The following is a 16,114-nucleotide window of genomic DNA, read 5'->3' as shown; positions in this document are numbered from 1 at the left end:
TCTGATAACTCAGATGTTTGTCATGAGAAGAGCTCCACAAAACAGCTATGGTTTGCAGAGAGTTATAAGAGTTGATGTTACAAATACATCTTTTGAATATACTGTGTGAACTCATTGTCCTGTTAGCACGGAGAGCTTCATTTTCCCTCCTCAATAAGTTTTGTCAGCTGTTCTGTTTATTGGTCTAAGTCTTGTTTCTTGGGTTGCATTGGTTAGTCACTCAGTTAATTATCTTGGGCTTCGTTCCCACCCTTCTGAATTATGTTGTATTGATAAGGAGTTATTGCAAAGTAGGTCTGTTTAGTTGTGCTATCTTACAATCAATATATAGTAAATGTAAGTTAAACTTGGAGTGGTGATGAGGTCTTAAAATGTATGGAAAGAGTCTTAAAAAAATCTTAAAAGGTATTAAATTTAACTCCATGATTCCTGTATATACCCTGCAAATGCAACTTTATGTATTTTGGATCAAATAAATGCAGGCTTGGTGAGCAGAAGTTGAATTCTTTACTAAACATGAACAATCTTACTGTTCAAAAGCTTTTGACTGGTATTGTGTCATGTTGAAATATATATATATATATAATACTAGTGTTAATTTATAGAAAAAATAACACAATTACCACATAGCACACATATTATCAGTGATATTTACAGCTTACTTGATACATATACACCCCAGAGGATAACACATTCAGTGTATAACACATTCAAAATATTTACACCAGAGCAGATATTCATGAACAGAAGCTTAGTTACATTCATAAACACAACCATGCTTTGTATGTAGGCCTATACAATATATATAGTTATAAACATATTTGGCTATATTTGTGAACAGAGAATAGACTAGCACAGTAAAGTTTTGTCTAATCATTCTTACTGACATTAGGCTAGTAACATTATATATATTATATTTAGATGCTGTGAATGAAACTTTATAATGTTTCACTTGATTATACATTTAGTCAGGAATTATAGTTTGGAAAAAGTCTAACTAGTAACGTGTACAAGTTATGTGAAAACTAATACAAGTAGGTTAATAAAAAAAAATACTCATGTTTATGATCTCTGCTGGATCAATCCGCTGCATCAGTAATCCAAAGGTAATCCAAAGCTTCTTGAGGTGAATTTTGTATTATTTGTCACAGCGAGTCTTTTCTGAGGGGAATTCTGTCTTATTCCTCTCAGCGCGAAGCGAAAAGTAAAATTTAATACACTCGCTGCTTTGTTTGCTTTGATGTGGGCGGTTACCCCCCGCAAGCTTCACGTGGATGATTGTAATATCAATAGTGCGCGTAGCACGTGGGCATGGTCGCATTAGATATATTGAAGGGAGACGTGAAAGACTGGACATCGCGTTGGTTTCATATGGATTACTTTATCACATAATATTTGTTTTCGATAAGACTTGCTTAGTTTAAAAGTAGATGTCAAACTTTCTATAGATATATCTCTCATGTCTCTGTGTTGAGTATTTGCTGAGTTACAGTTCATTTTAATGATGTGTTTCTAAATGAAGATCACTGCAGACCGCGCACCCTGTTTGTTTTCTTTATTTTATAAATGCACAAAGTTTTGTTGTTATTATGTGTGGATACAAATAAAAGTAGACCCTTTACAGATTCGACTGATGTATTGCTCTTATCTGTACAATCACAACTTAAGTTATTAAGTAATTTAAGTTATTTTCGGTGTTATCAGGAGAAGATGCCACAAAACTTGTATCCGCGTTAGTTGACCCCTGAGGGTTAATTCATATTGCATATATACATCATCTGCAGCATGCCAGCCTATTAGCATACAATGACTTTGAGATATCATTTTCCTGCTTCCTCCCCAGCTCCACCTGTCTAGATCTGGTACAGGTATAAATATACTGTTTGTCATGGCAAGCATATTCATTATTCAAATGTCAAGCAATGTCATATATTACAACACATTTATTGTTTTGTAGTGACAAAAGTGACTACAGTTTCTAAAGACATCACTGACAGAGGCCTAGAATTTCACGTAATGAAATAAATAAAATGTTAGGTAACAGGTCAATAAGAGGAGTTTGCTGCAGGGTTTTTTGACACATTTAGTGGAAATTTGCCCAGAGCCCTGGTTAATTTCTGAACATGACTGGTGGGGAGGTTTGAGGGCTGCCTCGTTTGTTGTACAAACCACTAAAAGTGGCATCTGACAGCACTGTTAAAAATCGGAATTGTCTTGTGTCAAGCAAAGAATGTTTTGTTGTGCGGCTTTCAAAACTGGTCTGCAATTGTTCCCTGTTTGAGACTTTTGAGGACTTCCCTCTGGATGACTAAGGGGGAAAATCCCTCTAATAGACAGATAGTGTATTAGGACTGTAGGGCCATGCTACACAACACATGCAACAGCGTTTTGAACAGGCACTGGCTCTCTTGGCTTACCGGGAGCAGAGGCCCTTCGACTGTGCTTTCTTTTGCTGTATTGACTTAAGTGGCTGGACAACCTCCAGGCCAAGTAATGAAACGCTCCAACCTAAATGTCGTAAGCCCACCGATCAAAGTGTTTGTGGAAAGACGGGTTCTTGATGTGGTTTTGTGGCCACTGAGAATTGTTATGCTTTCAGTGATGCTTCCACAAGACAGATTAATCTCCTCCATATCCTCTGTTTGTGCAAAAGATCCTTTGTATTGGCTTCCCAGGATGCCAGGCCCAGGTCGTCCCACCTATTCCCCTTACTCTCTGGCCATTTCAAACAGAGCAGCCCCTGCCTGCTGTCTTTCTGAACAGGGCCATGAGAATCTTAGAGAAACATCACAGCTGACACTCAGTTTTGTGCTAGAATATATGATAGGCTCACCCTCAGAGGTTGTACTATATGGACAAAGGCTGGGATCCAGTGTGGATTTGTCTAGGGATGGTTCACAATGACTTAATTGGTGTGCTCTGTTTAGTTGTTAGACAGGTAAACCCTGTAAGAGAAATTTCATCTTTAAAGCACTACTGTACACCCTATTTTTAAAAAAATTAAACAAATCAGAGAATAAATATATTATTATTGCAATAATACTATTATACTGTAAAATAAATAAATGTGTTATTATTATTATTATTATTATTATTATTATTATTATTATTAATGATAATAAACCATCAAACTTTTATTTTGGTGGAACGCTGCGGGGAGACTTTAAAGCTTCTTTTTTGTTGACAACTCACTGAACCTGTATGTAGAGCAGCACTGAGCATGAGACACTGAAAACAGCAGATCGTGAGCTGCTCACGTGTAACTGAACGTGTAACAGTGGCATGCTAAGCAGCCAATTATTGTCTAATTATCAGTGGGTGTCGGTTTGCTGTTTTTTCGTAGAATTTGGTGCACCGATTCATGAAATACATGTATTTTCAATGTATTTGAAAATGCAGTGTTTTTCCCCTCAGATTTAAACAATTCACATAGGTCAAACTTTATGTCATAAAAAAGGAAATTCGTACTAATATGAAATAACCACATCCCTGATAGTATTAAGTTGTTGTATAAATATAATATAAAATATAAATATAAATCTTAAAGTTCTGGATGTTGATAGCTACTGTAGTTTACTTGCTTATAACTGCCTCTGATGTCTTTAACCTTGCAAATTTTGGCAAATCCATTGATTGGTTCTTCTTCAAGTTTACCACTCTTTGTTTTAAATTCAGTACCTTCTTAATATTTTCCCCTGGACTCCCCTGTATCCTTGCTCTTAAAAGGTTTGTAAAGCCAACCAGTCAGATTAGAGACATTTTTATGTGTAGTAGATCACCAGTGATCAGACTGGAATCATTCCACACACATGCAAATGAGCATATTTGGCCATGCTTCAAGGTATTTAAAAGTGTCTTGCACCATGAGAATTGCATTTTTAATGCAGAGTATCAAGTTCAAAATGGCTAAAGTTTTAAAAATGCACCTTGAGATGCAAGCCTTCTATTCTCTTATGTTTTTGAATACAAAAATGCATCGTTTGTGAATGGCGAATAAAGGTGAGGCCACATTAGTGAAATTGCAGTGAAATTTCGTGAGCAAAAAAGGTCCACTGTCTCTTTGAAATAGTGTAGAGATTTATGAAGCAGAGCCCTGCACGGGTCCATTTTTGGAGACCCGCCCCCGCCCGTACCGGCAAAGTTCAGCACCAGATCCGACCCGTCACCCATGATAATATCAAAATTAAATCCGCACCCGGCCAGACCCGTTAATATTTGGCCCGTTCCCTGATCCGTGCCCGCGATAAATCACACAGGCTAAAATCATTCCAATTAAAGAGCTTTATTTTTTACCTCACACTTCTCTCAACATCACAACAGCGTCATGAATGAGCTAATGAAACAGGCTAAAGTGCGCTTTGTTTTACGCCATTCTAGTAGCCTACCATCTGCACCTAAATAGGCTATGGAACCTGATAACTATACGCAAATAGACCTATTAATGAAAAAAAAAAAAAAAAAGAAAAAATACAACCTGAGCCTGTCGCTCACAAACAATAGCCTTACTAGGTTACAAGAAGCATCAACAAAAGTCGCACTGTCGCAGTGGTGGTGACGTGATGGGTCAAATGTCATATCGGTGTTGCGTATGTGTAATGGTAATTTAGACATACAAATATTGCACATATTTTTCATCCGCGCTACTACCCGCCCGCAAGGAGTTAATTATTTACATTTACATTTACATTTAGCAGATGCTTTTATCCAAAGCGACTTACAAATGAGAACAGTAGAAACAATCTGATCAACAAGAGAACAACAACGGTATACAAGTGCTATTACAAGTCTCAGTTGGTCTAGTACAGAACAAGTAGCCAGGGTTTTTTTTTTTTTTTTTTTTTTTAAATGAATATGATAGAAAAGAAAAAGAAAAGGTAAGTAGGCCTACTAGTATTAGTTGGTTAAGTGCAGGCGAAAAAGATGAGTCTTTAGATGTTTTTTGAAAATGAGTAAAGACTCAGCTGTTCGAATTGAGATCGGGAGGTCATTCCACCAGCTGGGCGCAGTCCAGGAAAAAGTCCATGAGAGTGATTTTGAACCTCTTTGGGATGGCACCACAAGGCGTCGTTCACTTGCAGAGCGCAAACTTCTGGAGGGCGCATAAGATTGAACTAATGAGCTTAGGTATATTGGCGCTGTGCCAGTGGTCGTCCTGTAGGCAAGCATCAGTACCTTGAATTTAATGCGAGCGGCTACAGGTAGCCAGTGTAACCTGATGAGGAGAGGAGTAACGTGAGCTGTTTTTGGCTCATTGAAGACAACCCATGCTGCTTCATTCTGGATCAGCTGTAGAGGCTTGATAGTACATGCAGGAAGGCCCGCCAGGAAAGCATTACAATAGTCCAATCTGGAGAGAACAAGAGCTTGGACAAGAAGTTGGGTGGCTTGCTCTGACTGGAATGGTCTAATCTTCCTAATGTTGTATAAGGTAAATCTGCAGGACTGGGTCGTTGTAGCAATATGGTCGGTGAAGCTTAACTGATTATCCATCACAACTCCTAGGTTTCTGGCTGTCCTGGAAGGAGTTATGGTTGACGAACCCAGCTGTACAGAGAAGTTGTGTTGAAACGATGGGTTAGCTGGAACCACCAGCAGTTCAGACTTAGTAAGGTTAAGCTGAAGGTGATGGTCATTCATCCAGCTAGAAATGTCACTCAGACAGACTGAAATGCGAGCAACTACCGTCGGGTCATCTGGTTGGAATGAGAAGTAGAGTTGAGTGTCATCAGCGTAGCAGTGATAGGAAAAGCCATGCTTCTGAATGACAGATCCTTATGACGTCATGTATATGGAGAAGAGAAGTGGTCCAAGTACTGAGCCTTGAGGAACCCCAGTAGCAAGTTGTTGTGACTTAGAAACTTCACCCCTCCAAGACACCATGAAGGATCTATCAGAAAGGTAGGAGTTAAGCCACTGGAGTGCAGTTCCAGAGATGGCCATCTTTCGGAGGGTGTATAGGAGAATCTGGTGATTAACGGTGTCAAAAGCAGCAGACAGGTCCTGCAAAATGAGTACTGAGGATTTTGAAGCTGCTCTTGCCAGTCGCAGGGCTTCAGTAACCGAGAGCAGGGCAGTCTCAGTTGAGTGGCCACTTTTGAAGCCAGATTGGTTGCTGTCCAGGAGGTTGTTCTGTACAAGAAAACATAGAGAGCTGGTTGAACACAGCTCGTTCAAGTGTCTTTGCAATGAATGGAAGAAGGGATACCGGTCTGTAGTTTGTCTAGAAGTGCTGGATTTAGAGATGGTTTCTTCAGCAGTGGGCTTACCAGATCCTGCTTAAATGCTGAGGGAAATGTTCCAGAGTTTAGAGAGGAGTTGATAATGTGAGTAAGTGAAGGTATAACTGAAGAAGAAATCGCTTGAAGGAGGTGAGTGGGGATTGGATCAAGTGGGCAAGTAGTAGGATGACTGGACAGGATAAGTTTGGAAACGTCCGTCTCTGAGAGTGGAGAGAAGGAAGAGAGAGAGTGTGCATTAGTCGTTGTGAAGTTATCCTCAGTCTGCGGTGCCGAGAATTGGTCGCTGATGGTTCTTGTCTTATTTGTGAAGAAAACTGCAAAGTCGTCAGCTGTAAGAGTCAATGAAGGAGGAGGAGGAGGCGGATTAAGAAGAGAAGAGAAGGTTTTGAAGAGTGTCCAAGCATCACAACAGTTGTCAATTTTGTCGTGGTAGTACGATGTTTTAGCAGTGAAGACGTTTGCAGAGAAGGAAGAGAGGAGAGACTGATACACACTGAGGTCGGTAGAGTTTCTTGATTTATGCCATTTCCTCTCTGCAGCCCTGAGTTTAGAGCGATGTTCACAGAGAACATCGGACAGCCAGGGGGCAGATGGGGTGGAGCTGGCTGGTCTAGACGGCAGTGGGCAAAAGTTGTCCAAGCAAGAGGTTAGAGTGGAGCAAAAAGTGTCCGTAGCACTGTTCGAGTCCAGAGCTGAAAACTGTGAGAGTGAAGGAAGTGAGGATGAAACCACAGAGGATAGGCGAGATGGAGAGATTGAGAGTAGGTTCCGTCGAAAGGTGACCTGCGCTGGAGCGTGTGCCGCTTCAGGAGTAAGTGCTAGGTTAGGAGTAATGAGGAAGTGGTCAGAGGTGTGCAGTGGAGCAACTAAAGAGTTGTCCACTGAGCAACAGCGCGTGTAGGAAAGGTCCAGTTGGTTGCCTGATTTGTGAGTCACTGTAGTAGACACTCGCTTGAGATCAAATGAGGCGAGCAGAGTGTTGAAGTCAGCAGCCTGGGGTTTATCTAGGTGGATGTTGAAGTCACCAAGCAGTACCAGAGGAGTACCATCTTCAGGATAGTTTGATAGCCAGCACGTCCAACTCCTCCAAGAAGTTTCCCAATTGACCTGGGGGACGATAAATGACCACAAAGTGGACTTTAACAGGGTGGTTTACAGTAACAGCATGTGATTCAAATGAACCGTTACCTGTAGGTGGTGGTTGAAGATTAAATTTCCAATCTTTTGATATAAGGAGACCAGTACCTCCACCCCTCCCAGTCGTACAAGGGGTGTAGGAACAAGTGAAATGAGTGGAGAGGGCTGCGGAAGTGGCAGTGTCTTCAGGTTTGATCCAAGTCTCAGTCAGTGCCATGAGGTTGAGACCGGAATGAGTAGCAATAGAAGAAATAGTCTGCTTTGTTAACAGCAGACTGGCAGTTCCAGAGACCAACTGGAATAGAGAGCGTAGTAGTAGAGGTCAGAGGGACAGGCCTTAGACTTGTCGGGCAGGCCTTCCTTCGACGTACATAGCGTGCTCTCCGAGTGTTCGTAGTAATAGTAGAGATCTGAAAGCACATAGTGACTACAAGTGACCAAAATAAGTATTTGAGGACAAGCTGTACAATAAATGAAGGGGAGAAAAGCAATACTCAAGTGCCCTGTCGGTGTCCTTGCTCGGTGGAGTCGCGCAGGTAGAGTCGATGGTCTTTACACTCGTCGGTCTTCACACGAGGGCTGCCGCGACCGCTGCCGCGGTGACACTTACCAATTATATATTTGCCTGATTATCTGTGATTGAAGTCAGCTGGTCACGCCTCCCCTATTCAGCAGACCGAAACTGTCCAGTCCCGCGATAGGCAAACGCAAAACCAAACGCCACTTCACACGTATTTACCAGGGTAAGACACACACTAATTAAAGCAAAGTTTTTCTAGCAACGACGATCACGCAGTAGTCTAATGACAAAATGAGGCAAAACACTTACAAACTGCTGTCCTTATCTGTCGCTCGACTGTTTCTTCTGACAAGCACTTACAAAACAGCTCTTTAAGTAGTGCTTACTGGCTATGGTCACGCCTCCCCTATTTAGCAGACCAAAACTGTCCAGTCCCGCGATAGGCAAATGCAAAACCAAACGCCACTTCACACGTATTTACCAGGGTAAGACACACACTAATTATAGCAAAGTTTTCCTAGCAACGACGATCACGCAGTAGTCTAATGACAAAACGAGGCAAAACACTTACAAACTGCTGTCCTTATCTATCGCTCGACTGTTTCATTTATCCGCCCGCATCCCCGCCAATGAATTTTAGGAATGTCACAATCCACCCTTTCTAGACATTTTTATGCGGGTACCCGCGGATACCCGCAGGGACCCCGACCCGTTGCACGACTCTAATAAGAAGCACCACTTACACAGAAGTCACTTCCAAACCAAGCAGGTTTTTGTTACTCAATCTGGCAAATTAATATGACCAACTTGAAAAGGAGTGAAACTTGTGGAAGTTTTTTGCTTTCATGTGCAACACCCAATTGTGTGACAGAACTGGATTTCGCACACAAAATTTTGCAATGGCAAATGTGTCCACACCTTAAGAAACATGTTTAATCATGTATAATTCAGGCCATTCAGGAAACCCAGCATAGTCAAAAAAAAAAAAAAAAAAAAAAAAAAACCATTGCACATTACTAGATTTCATTATGTGCCCATATTTCTTGACAGGCTAAATGTCATGAGCACAGGGAAGCCAGAAGAGAAGAGGAGAATGCTGACCTGCTTAAGAAGAAAGAGGAGCAGAGGAGAAAGGTAAAGAACAGGAAGTGAAACAGATGGACTGAACTTACAAACATCACCTCCACTTTTGCTTCGCAGGAACACCACAGCTAAATGTCAGGGCTTTGCCAAGAAAAAGAACTAACTCTGCCTAGCATATGCTATTGATTAGCATGTTCTCAGTTATAGAAAGTAGTCATGGATGGAGTACCGTAGGTGTTTTCCAGCTGGCTGTATAGTGGTATTTCTGTGGCTTTGAATGCCTCTATGTCGGTCAAACATGAACTTAATTTACTGATATGCATCGAAGACAAAAGGTCAGCCTGACCTATCATGTCGATATTGTTGTTTATTCACGCAAAAGTGCAATTAAATTATTATAGCTACAGACCTTGAATGCCTTTACATAAGTAGAGGAAACATTTATGTTGGAGATGAAATTTTCATTAACTTAATATTTCCAGGCAGAAATTTTGGAGGAACAACAAAAACAACAGGAGGAGGACAGGAAGAGACGGACTGGAGCTGACCATCGGCGGTATGGGCGCCTAATCATGACAGACCACTAAAAAAGCCATGACTGTCAGAATTAATAAAGGAGTCTGTGACCACTAGTAAAAATGCTTATTTTATGCATTTTTCTAATTTGATGCCATTTTTTTTTTCATTACAAATTATATTGTCAACATTGCAATTTGAATAAAAGTTCAATTGGAAAAACAGCATGCATTTCGGAATCCCTTAGTATTTTGGTTGCTTTATGACTCCACAATGACTGTGTGAACTCCACAAGTTTGTGTAAAACCTGATAATCAGGTTCTCCGGCATGATTTGAGATGATTCATTGAGAGCATTGTGTGTTAAAATGATACCAAAAAATGAAACACCAAAGGAGATGTTTAGTAGAATGTCTGAGCTTTACAATGGAAGTGGATGGGAATCAGAAAGTACAGGTTTCGTAACACATTTCGAACTTGTATATACCCTTGTGAAAAAGAATGACACTTTATTGAAAAAATACTTATTGCAGAAAATAGATTACTTTAATAAAAAAATATACTTGTGTAATTAATTGTTATTTGCATGAAAAAGTATTATAGTTTAATTGGCTAACTGTTTAAGAGCTTTTGACCACATGTTTATATATAATTTCATAATTCTATTTGAAATATGGTTAAAGTGTACTGCTGAATGTACTGACAAGAAATTAACTAAATATACTACAGTGTAATTTCTGTTAACCTTGTGTCATGTATTTATAAAAATGTATTTGTAATGTAATGATTTACATTTAGAATGTTGTCTTTAAATGTAACATATTTAATAACACACACCAAATTTATTATTACTTTACATGTGTTTAATATGTTACTCAACATATCAAAATAAGTGTACTTTAAAGCATTACAAAAGATTATTAAAACACAATGAGGTCAAATTTATTTTTTTAATATACTTTAAGATGTTAAGCACACTTCAAGTGCACATTCAATATATTTAAACATTTCTTTTTCACAAGGTTAGAACCCTAGAAACAGTGCAAAACAGTTCTTTATTTTAAACGTGTCAGAATTCTTAAATGTGTTGTACAGTTCTAAATTAGAAAGATTTGGAATTTCAACGTGGTCTCAGACATCTCTGTACTAATCAAGTAGGTGTACTTCATTGCTCTGAACAAGTTGTGAACCGTTCTGATCATGTATTGCTCTCTTCAGGTTGAACATGGCCTTCCTAGACCGTCTAGAGGCGAGTAGTTCAAGTAGGGTGCCTAAACCTGTGAACCAAACCACTGAAAGCAGTAATGTCTGTCTGGATGATGACAAACCACAGGATTCAGCCCTATCCACAGTACCCAACCCATCACAGGTCCACACAGACAGTGCAGAGGAGGATGGTGAGTCTTAAACAAGATTTATATGAATCCCCCATGGCACTGTGTGTGTTTAGGTCTGTTTTATTTCACAGCACCGCTGGAAACGTCTCCATTGCGTCGACTTCTCAAGTCTCAAAGCCGCCGATTGTGTGCGATATTAAACAGATCTCATACCCCCGGTGCTGGACGGCACAGCACATTGTGTAAATCAAAATGTCCCGGCACTCCAGACACGTGATGCTTTTAGATCCCACAGTAATATACAAACTGCCTGCATGAGAGGTTAATGTCAATGAGTCAATAAGTGATGAATTCATTAGCGGCTAGCTGCATGGTTGATGTTTTTTTACTCTAGATTGTTTTGAGGTCCAAATTGCCTGCTGTAAAGTAAACTCATTTAGCCTGAGAAAAGCTTGAATTATTTGCATGCCTGTCTGACAACAGATTCATCAATTGTATGTATGAAGCAACTGCTGCAAAAACATCGGTTAGCTCATCGAGATCCAGTATGGCTGCATTGTCATAAGTTGGAAATGTGCCATTCTGTCTTCAGACTTGCCCTGCTGTAGTTTGGGTTAAAGAAATAGTCCATCCAGAAATGAAAATCAGTCAGTATTTACTTGCCCTCATGTCGCTGTAAACCTGTGTGCTATTATTTTTTCTCCAGAACACAAAGGGAGAATCATAATAAAAGACAGCATTCACACAGGATGTCTGTCACACTCTAAAAAAGACTAATGTCCTTTAGCATCAGTGAAAGCACCATTAAAGGTATGGTATGTATTAATACTGTAAGGTACTAACATGCATATTTTAGAGGTAAATAATATACAAAGTTACCCCTTCAGTGGTAATGCCCCAGTGACAAGCTGTTGTATCCCCTTTTTGCAATTTTTTTCCTAACAGTGTATTATGGTACAAGTTGGACTTCAATAGCATCATAAAAACGTCATTGGTTCTCACAAAACCATATGATTTCATTTGAGAGAGATTATAGTGCTTTTGTAGTGTCCTCTTTTGAGTGTTAAATGAAAAAGAGCTGCATGAGGATTCAAAACTTCTTCATCTGTGTTACAATGAAAAAAATAATAGCATTACCGCTTCAGAACAACATCACAGTGAGTATTTTAAAACCAAAAATTAAAAAAATAAACAATCTTATACTGAATTTACTTCCTATCCGGGAATGAACTATTGCTTATTCTGTTCTGACAAACAGGCACGGAACTGTATGATTCACACATATTGCTTTAGCCTCCTTTCTGGGATTTGCAAATGACTTATGGTCCGATTCAGCCTGAATCTAGCTGCATATGTGGAGATCTTCACCTTTTTTTTGCCAAGAGGTGTGGCTGTTACGGCCAGATTTCCCATCTGTGTAATGGTGTGGGACTAATCTGCCATTCATGTTGAAACAGTCTGCATATCTTATCAGATGCCTGATGACACATTATGTTTGTGTGTTCAGCATCACTTACATCTGAATCACCGCAAGGACCAAAGGTTGTCTCCTCAGCTGAGGTTTGGGGTCAGCCAGGTCCTCCGATTCTCAAACTCACACCTCTGTCTCTGATTACCAGAAACATTAGATGTGTTTGTCTCCGAACCAAGAGAGTCTCAGAATGACCTCTCGTCTGGCTGCGGTTCGGCTTACTCACAGTAGTGATGGACCTGCCCTGACTTATGATGCTTCAGAACATGAACACCATGAATACAGTTAACAGGCTGTAGGATGAGTTATTAGATGCTTTCTATGTTAAACGCAAGACACTATAGGTGAATGGGGTTTAAATAAAAAAGATATCACCATATCTTCACATCACAGTAAATTAAGACAATTGTTTTCTGTTACAAGTGAAATGCACTGTTAGTTTGATATGCAATTATTTGCATATATTGTCATAACGGAAATTTGAATAATGGATAAAGCCTGTTTAAAATCATTGTTTCATTGTGTTGACATATTAAAGCCAAAGGTGTTAACAAAGGGAATTTTGGATACCTCTTTTTATTACTCCATAAATCAGAAAATACTATCAACAGTCAGAAAAAAAATACATTTTCACCATGTTTTTAGACATTAAATGTCAAATATATATCATGCAAATTAAATCTGAACAAACCCCTCTACAAAAACCTTCAGAATAAGTTGGAAATAAAAATGGAAAGTGCTACTGAAGTGGAGATTTCGGGCTAGAATTTTATTTTAGTTATTTATTTTTTTGGAGAAAACTTTAAAGATATGTATTGTAATTGGAATCCACAGTTGTAAATGGATCAAGTCTGATCATTAATGATCAAATGTGTATTTTGGATGTTTTCTTTCTATTAGCCTGTAGGAATTCAAGTTATCAAAGCAAAATCCCAAAATCTCAAAACTGACCACTGCCTCTAATGTAAATTCAAATTGTACATTCTTAAAGGTGAAGTGAGTAATTTCTGCCTCACTAATATCACTGAATGTAACCGCTAAAATAATGACTTATATTTTCCGAACAGCTCCACCCAAAAATCAACCTACCTGTGGATTACTTACACTTGGTGCTACATATTAAACTATGATAAAAAATACCCACTTCACCTTCAATTATGTTCCTGTAGCTCAACTCCTAAAGCATAGCACTAGCAATGTCAAGGTTGTTGGTTCGAGGCCCTAGAAATACATATAGCTTACCAATAAAATGCACACCTTGAATTTCAATTACTGTCATGAGCATTCTGCTCCTTTCTCCACTTGCCTAATTTAATTTAGTTTCTGTTGGCTTTTATGTCCAATGACCTTGGCCTTCCCATCTATCCGGCATTCCTGGGATCTGTGTGTATGGGACATCTGTCTGCCATAGTGCTAGTTTTGTCCATTAGGGTGTGGTTTGTGTGGGATCAAGATGCCGTTGTTTGCGGAACAGGCTGGCAGAAGCACTGCGGTGGAGCCGAGTTCTCCCACCCTGTCTGTCCTGCTCCATGAACCAGATGAACCAGCAGGGAGGTCAATCTTGCGCTGCATAGCTGCACATTATTAGAAGGATGTGTGTGAGCGATTCAGCATCTGAAGTCTCTAGGAACAAGTGACCATGTTGCTCATAATTTTTTGGCAGCCTCGCGCTCGCATTTTGTGCATGGAAATGCTAACGTAGAGTGATTCAGCTATGGAGATATTAGTTTACATTAACTATTTGTTTGTGTTTTTCTTGTAGATCATGACCATATGTGGACCCTGATCAAACTCCAGAATAGGTTTCCATACTATGAGCGCGATATGCTGGAGGAGATCGTCAAACAGTGCAATGGCAATTACCAGCAAGCATATGAGCTGCTTGATGTGTAAACACTTTGTCATTTTGTTCCTGAGTGATAGATTGATCCCAATGTTGTTTTGTGAGCAAATAAAGAGTTTTGGGTGAACTGTCCCTTTAATTAAAGAAGGTGGTGAGCTCTAACTAGTGTCCTTTGAACTGAAACAAAAACTTCTTTTTTAGTTTGTGCAGTTATTTTTGCTTTGACACGAAATGCACTGACACTTAGTCACAGAGAAAAGAAATCAAAACAATAAACCAAGATTTGAGTCTGCTGTGGGAACATTTATGGATCCCATGAGTACAATTCAAAGGCTAAATGATGTGTGTTCACAAAATCCAGAGTCTAATTTATAATGAGGTACAGGACTAGAGGAATTCTGAACTCATCCATCATGAGATGGACAGTGAAAAACCCAACCATCATACAGATCATTAGCTTCCTGAATGTTTTGTATAGGTTTCTGCTAAATCTGCATGTATTTAAAAAGGCTGCCTCTATGTATGTGAAATAGAGTGCAACAGTTGGGTTCCTGAAGTAAAAATCCCATCCGTTTTCTCCATAGGGAATTGATTTTTATATTTTAACAAGAATTTATAAACTGTTAATGACAGACCTACTTTGAGCTACGAGGTTGTTAATCAGTGGCATATGCTTTTGTTAAAGCCATCAGTTTGCATTTCAACTTTTTTAAAAATTTGTATGGGGAAAATGAGTGGGACAAATCGGCAGGCACAGTTGCACTCTATTCAGCAGATTTAAATTTTAAGTAATGGAAGAGACATTTCATGAAATGGGTGTGTTGTGCTGGACAGAAAAAAAAAATCCTGTTAGATAATATAAATAATATGCTTAATTGTTAATAAATTTTATTTGTGTCATCTTTTTGTTTATTATCTTTAATTTTAATGTTTTAGAATTGATTTATTAATAAAAGAATATGAATTTTACTAATGTTGGGATTGGATCAGAAAGGTAACAGGGATGACAGTTTCATTTCACAACAAAATTGTAGTTTCTATGTATTTTGTTTTCATCAAAATATACATATTTTCTACAATACAGTTGCAAGAAGAGTGGGCACAGATTCAAATGTGTCTACATCAAGAAAGAGAAAGAGAAAAAAAAAATAGAAAATTAAGTTCCTGTATTTGTGCTGATGTTTAGAAAATTGCCTACACTAACACAAAGTAAAATTGGCACCCATGTTGTAAATGATGGTGTTTTTGACTCAGTCATGGAGTTCAGGTTCAAGTGTGGCCAAAACATCAACTTCTATATCCCTTTTGAAAGGTCTACCCTGCTTTTTAAAAAATTGGTTGATTTTGTGTGAATTGCAATACGGTAGCTACCTTGTGTTTTTGTTGAACCATGATCAATCATGTTCCTACACAGGAAAAGTTTCTTATGTAAATGTGTTTGCTGCATTAAACATGCTGTTTCCTGTGACAGCTTCCCGGTCTTTTGATGAGCATATTTTTTGCGAGTGTGTTTTCCTGTGTGCGGTGTGGAGAGGTGGTCATGGAAAGAGCGGTTCCCAAGGTAACCCAAACTCAAAGGAAACTTTTTTTTTTTTTTTTTTCTGACATATAATATAAAGCAACATTTCTGAAACTAAGAGGGATCACACTGGAACGTCATATCGCACAACTCTGATGACCCACAAATCAGAACTGTTGGTAGGTCTTCGAGACCCCGATTACCTCAACAGCATTCAGGGGGATTTCCTGTGGGTGGTTCCCCATCTGAATTAGGTCACAGCATTACCCATATCACCCAAGAATTCTGGGGGAAAAATAATAAAATCTACAGACGGCAATAAACCACAGCATACACCCAGCAGATCTGGGGTGCATTATCCATCGGTGTCGAAAAGACAAATATATTGATTCTCTATGAAATTACCCCTTTCGTTTTTCCCTTTGACCGTTTTCCAAGCATTGTGAGGTT

At 39.1% G+C, this 16,114-nt stretch overlaps 1 protein-coding gene across 1 annotated transcript in view; it reads left to right on the top strand.

Annotated features, from left to right (window-relative positions):
- LOC109105973 (epithelial-stromal interaction protein 1-like) overlaps positions 1 to 15,638 on the top strand; it is a 29,272-nt gene extending 13,634 nt beyond the window's left edge. Inside the window, exons 7-10 of the mRNA XM_042763074.1 lie at positions 8,947 to 9,030; positions 9,462 to 9,535; positions 10,713 to 10,891; positions 14,065 to 15,638. Of these exons, the coding sequence (XP_042619008.1) occupies positions 8,947 to 9,030; positions 9,462 to 9,535; positions 10,713 to 10,891; positions 14,065 to 14,195 (468 nt within the window). The 3' untranslated portion in view covers positions 14,196 to 15,638. The remainder of the gene's footprint in view (positions 1 to 8,946; positions 9,031 to 9,461; positions 9,536 to 10,712; positions 10,892 to 14,064) is intronic.
- The last annotated feature ends 476 nt before the right edge of the window (positions 15,639 to 16,114 follow it).

This window comes from Cyprinus carpio, chromosome A9 (genome assembly GCF_018340385.1).
Source record: "Cyprinus carpio isolate SPL01 chromosome A9, ASM1834038v1, whole genome shotgun sequence".
NCBI lineage: Eukaryota > Metazoa > Chordata > Actinopteri > Cypriniformes > Cyprinidae > Cyprinus > Cyprinus carpio.
The sequence above is the reverse complement of the archived record's forward strand: the minus strand, read 5'-3'. Positions and strand labels throughout refer to the sequence as shown.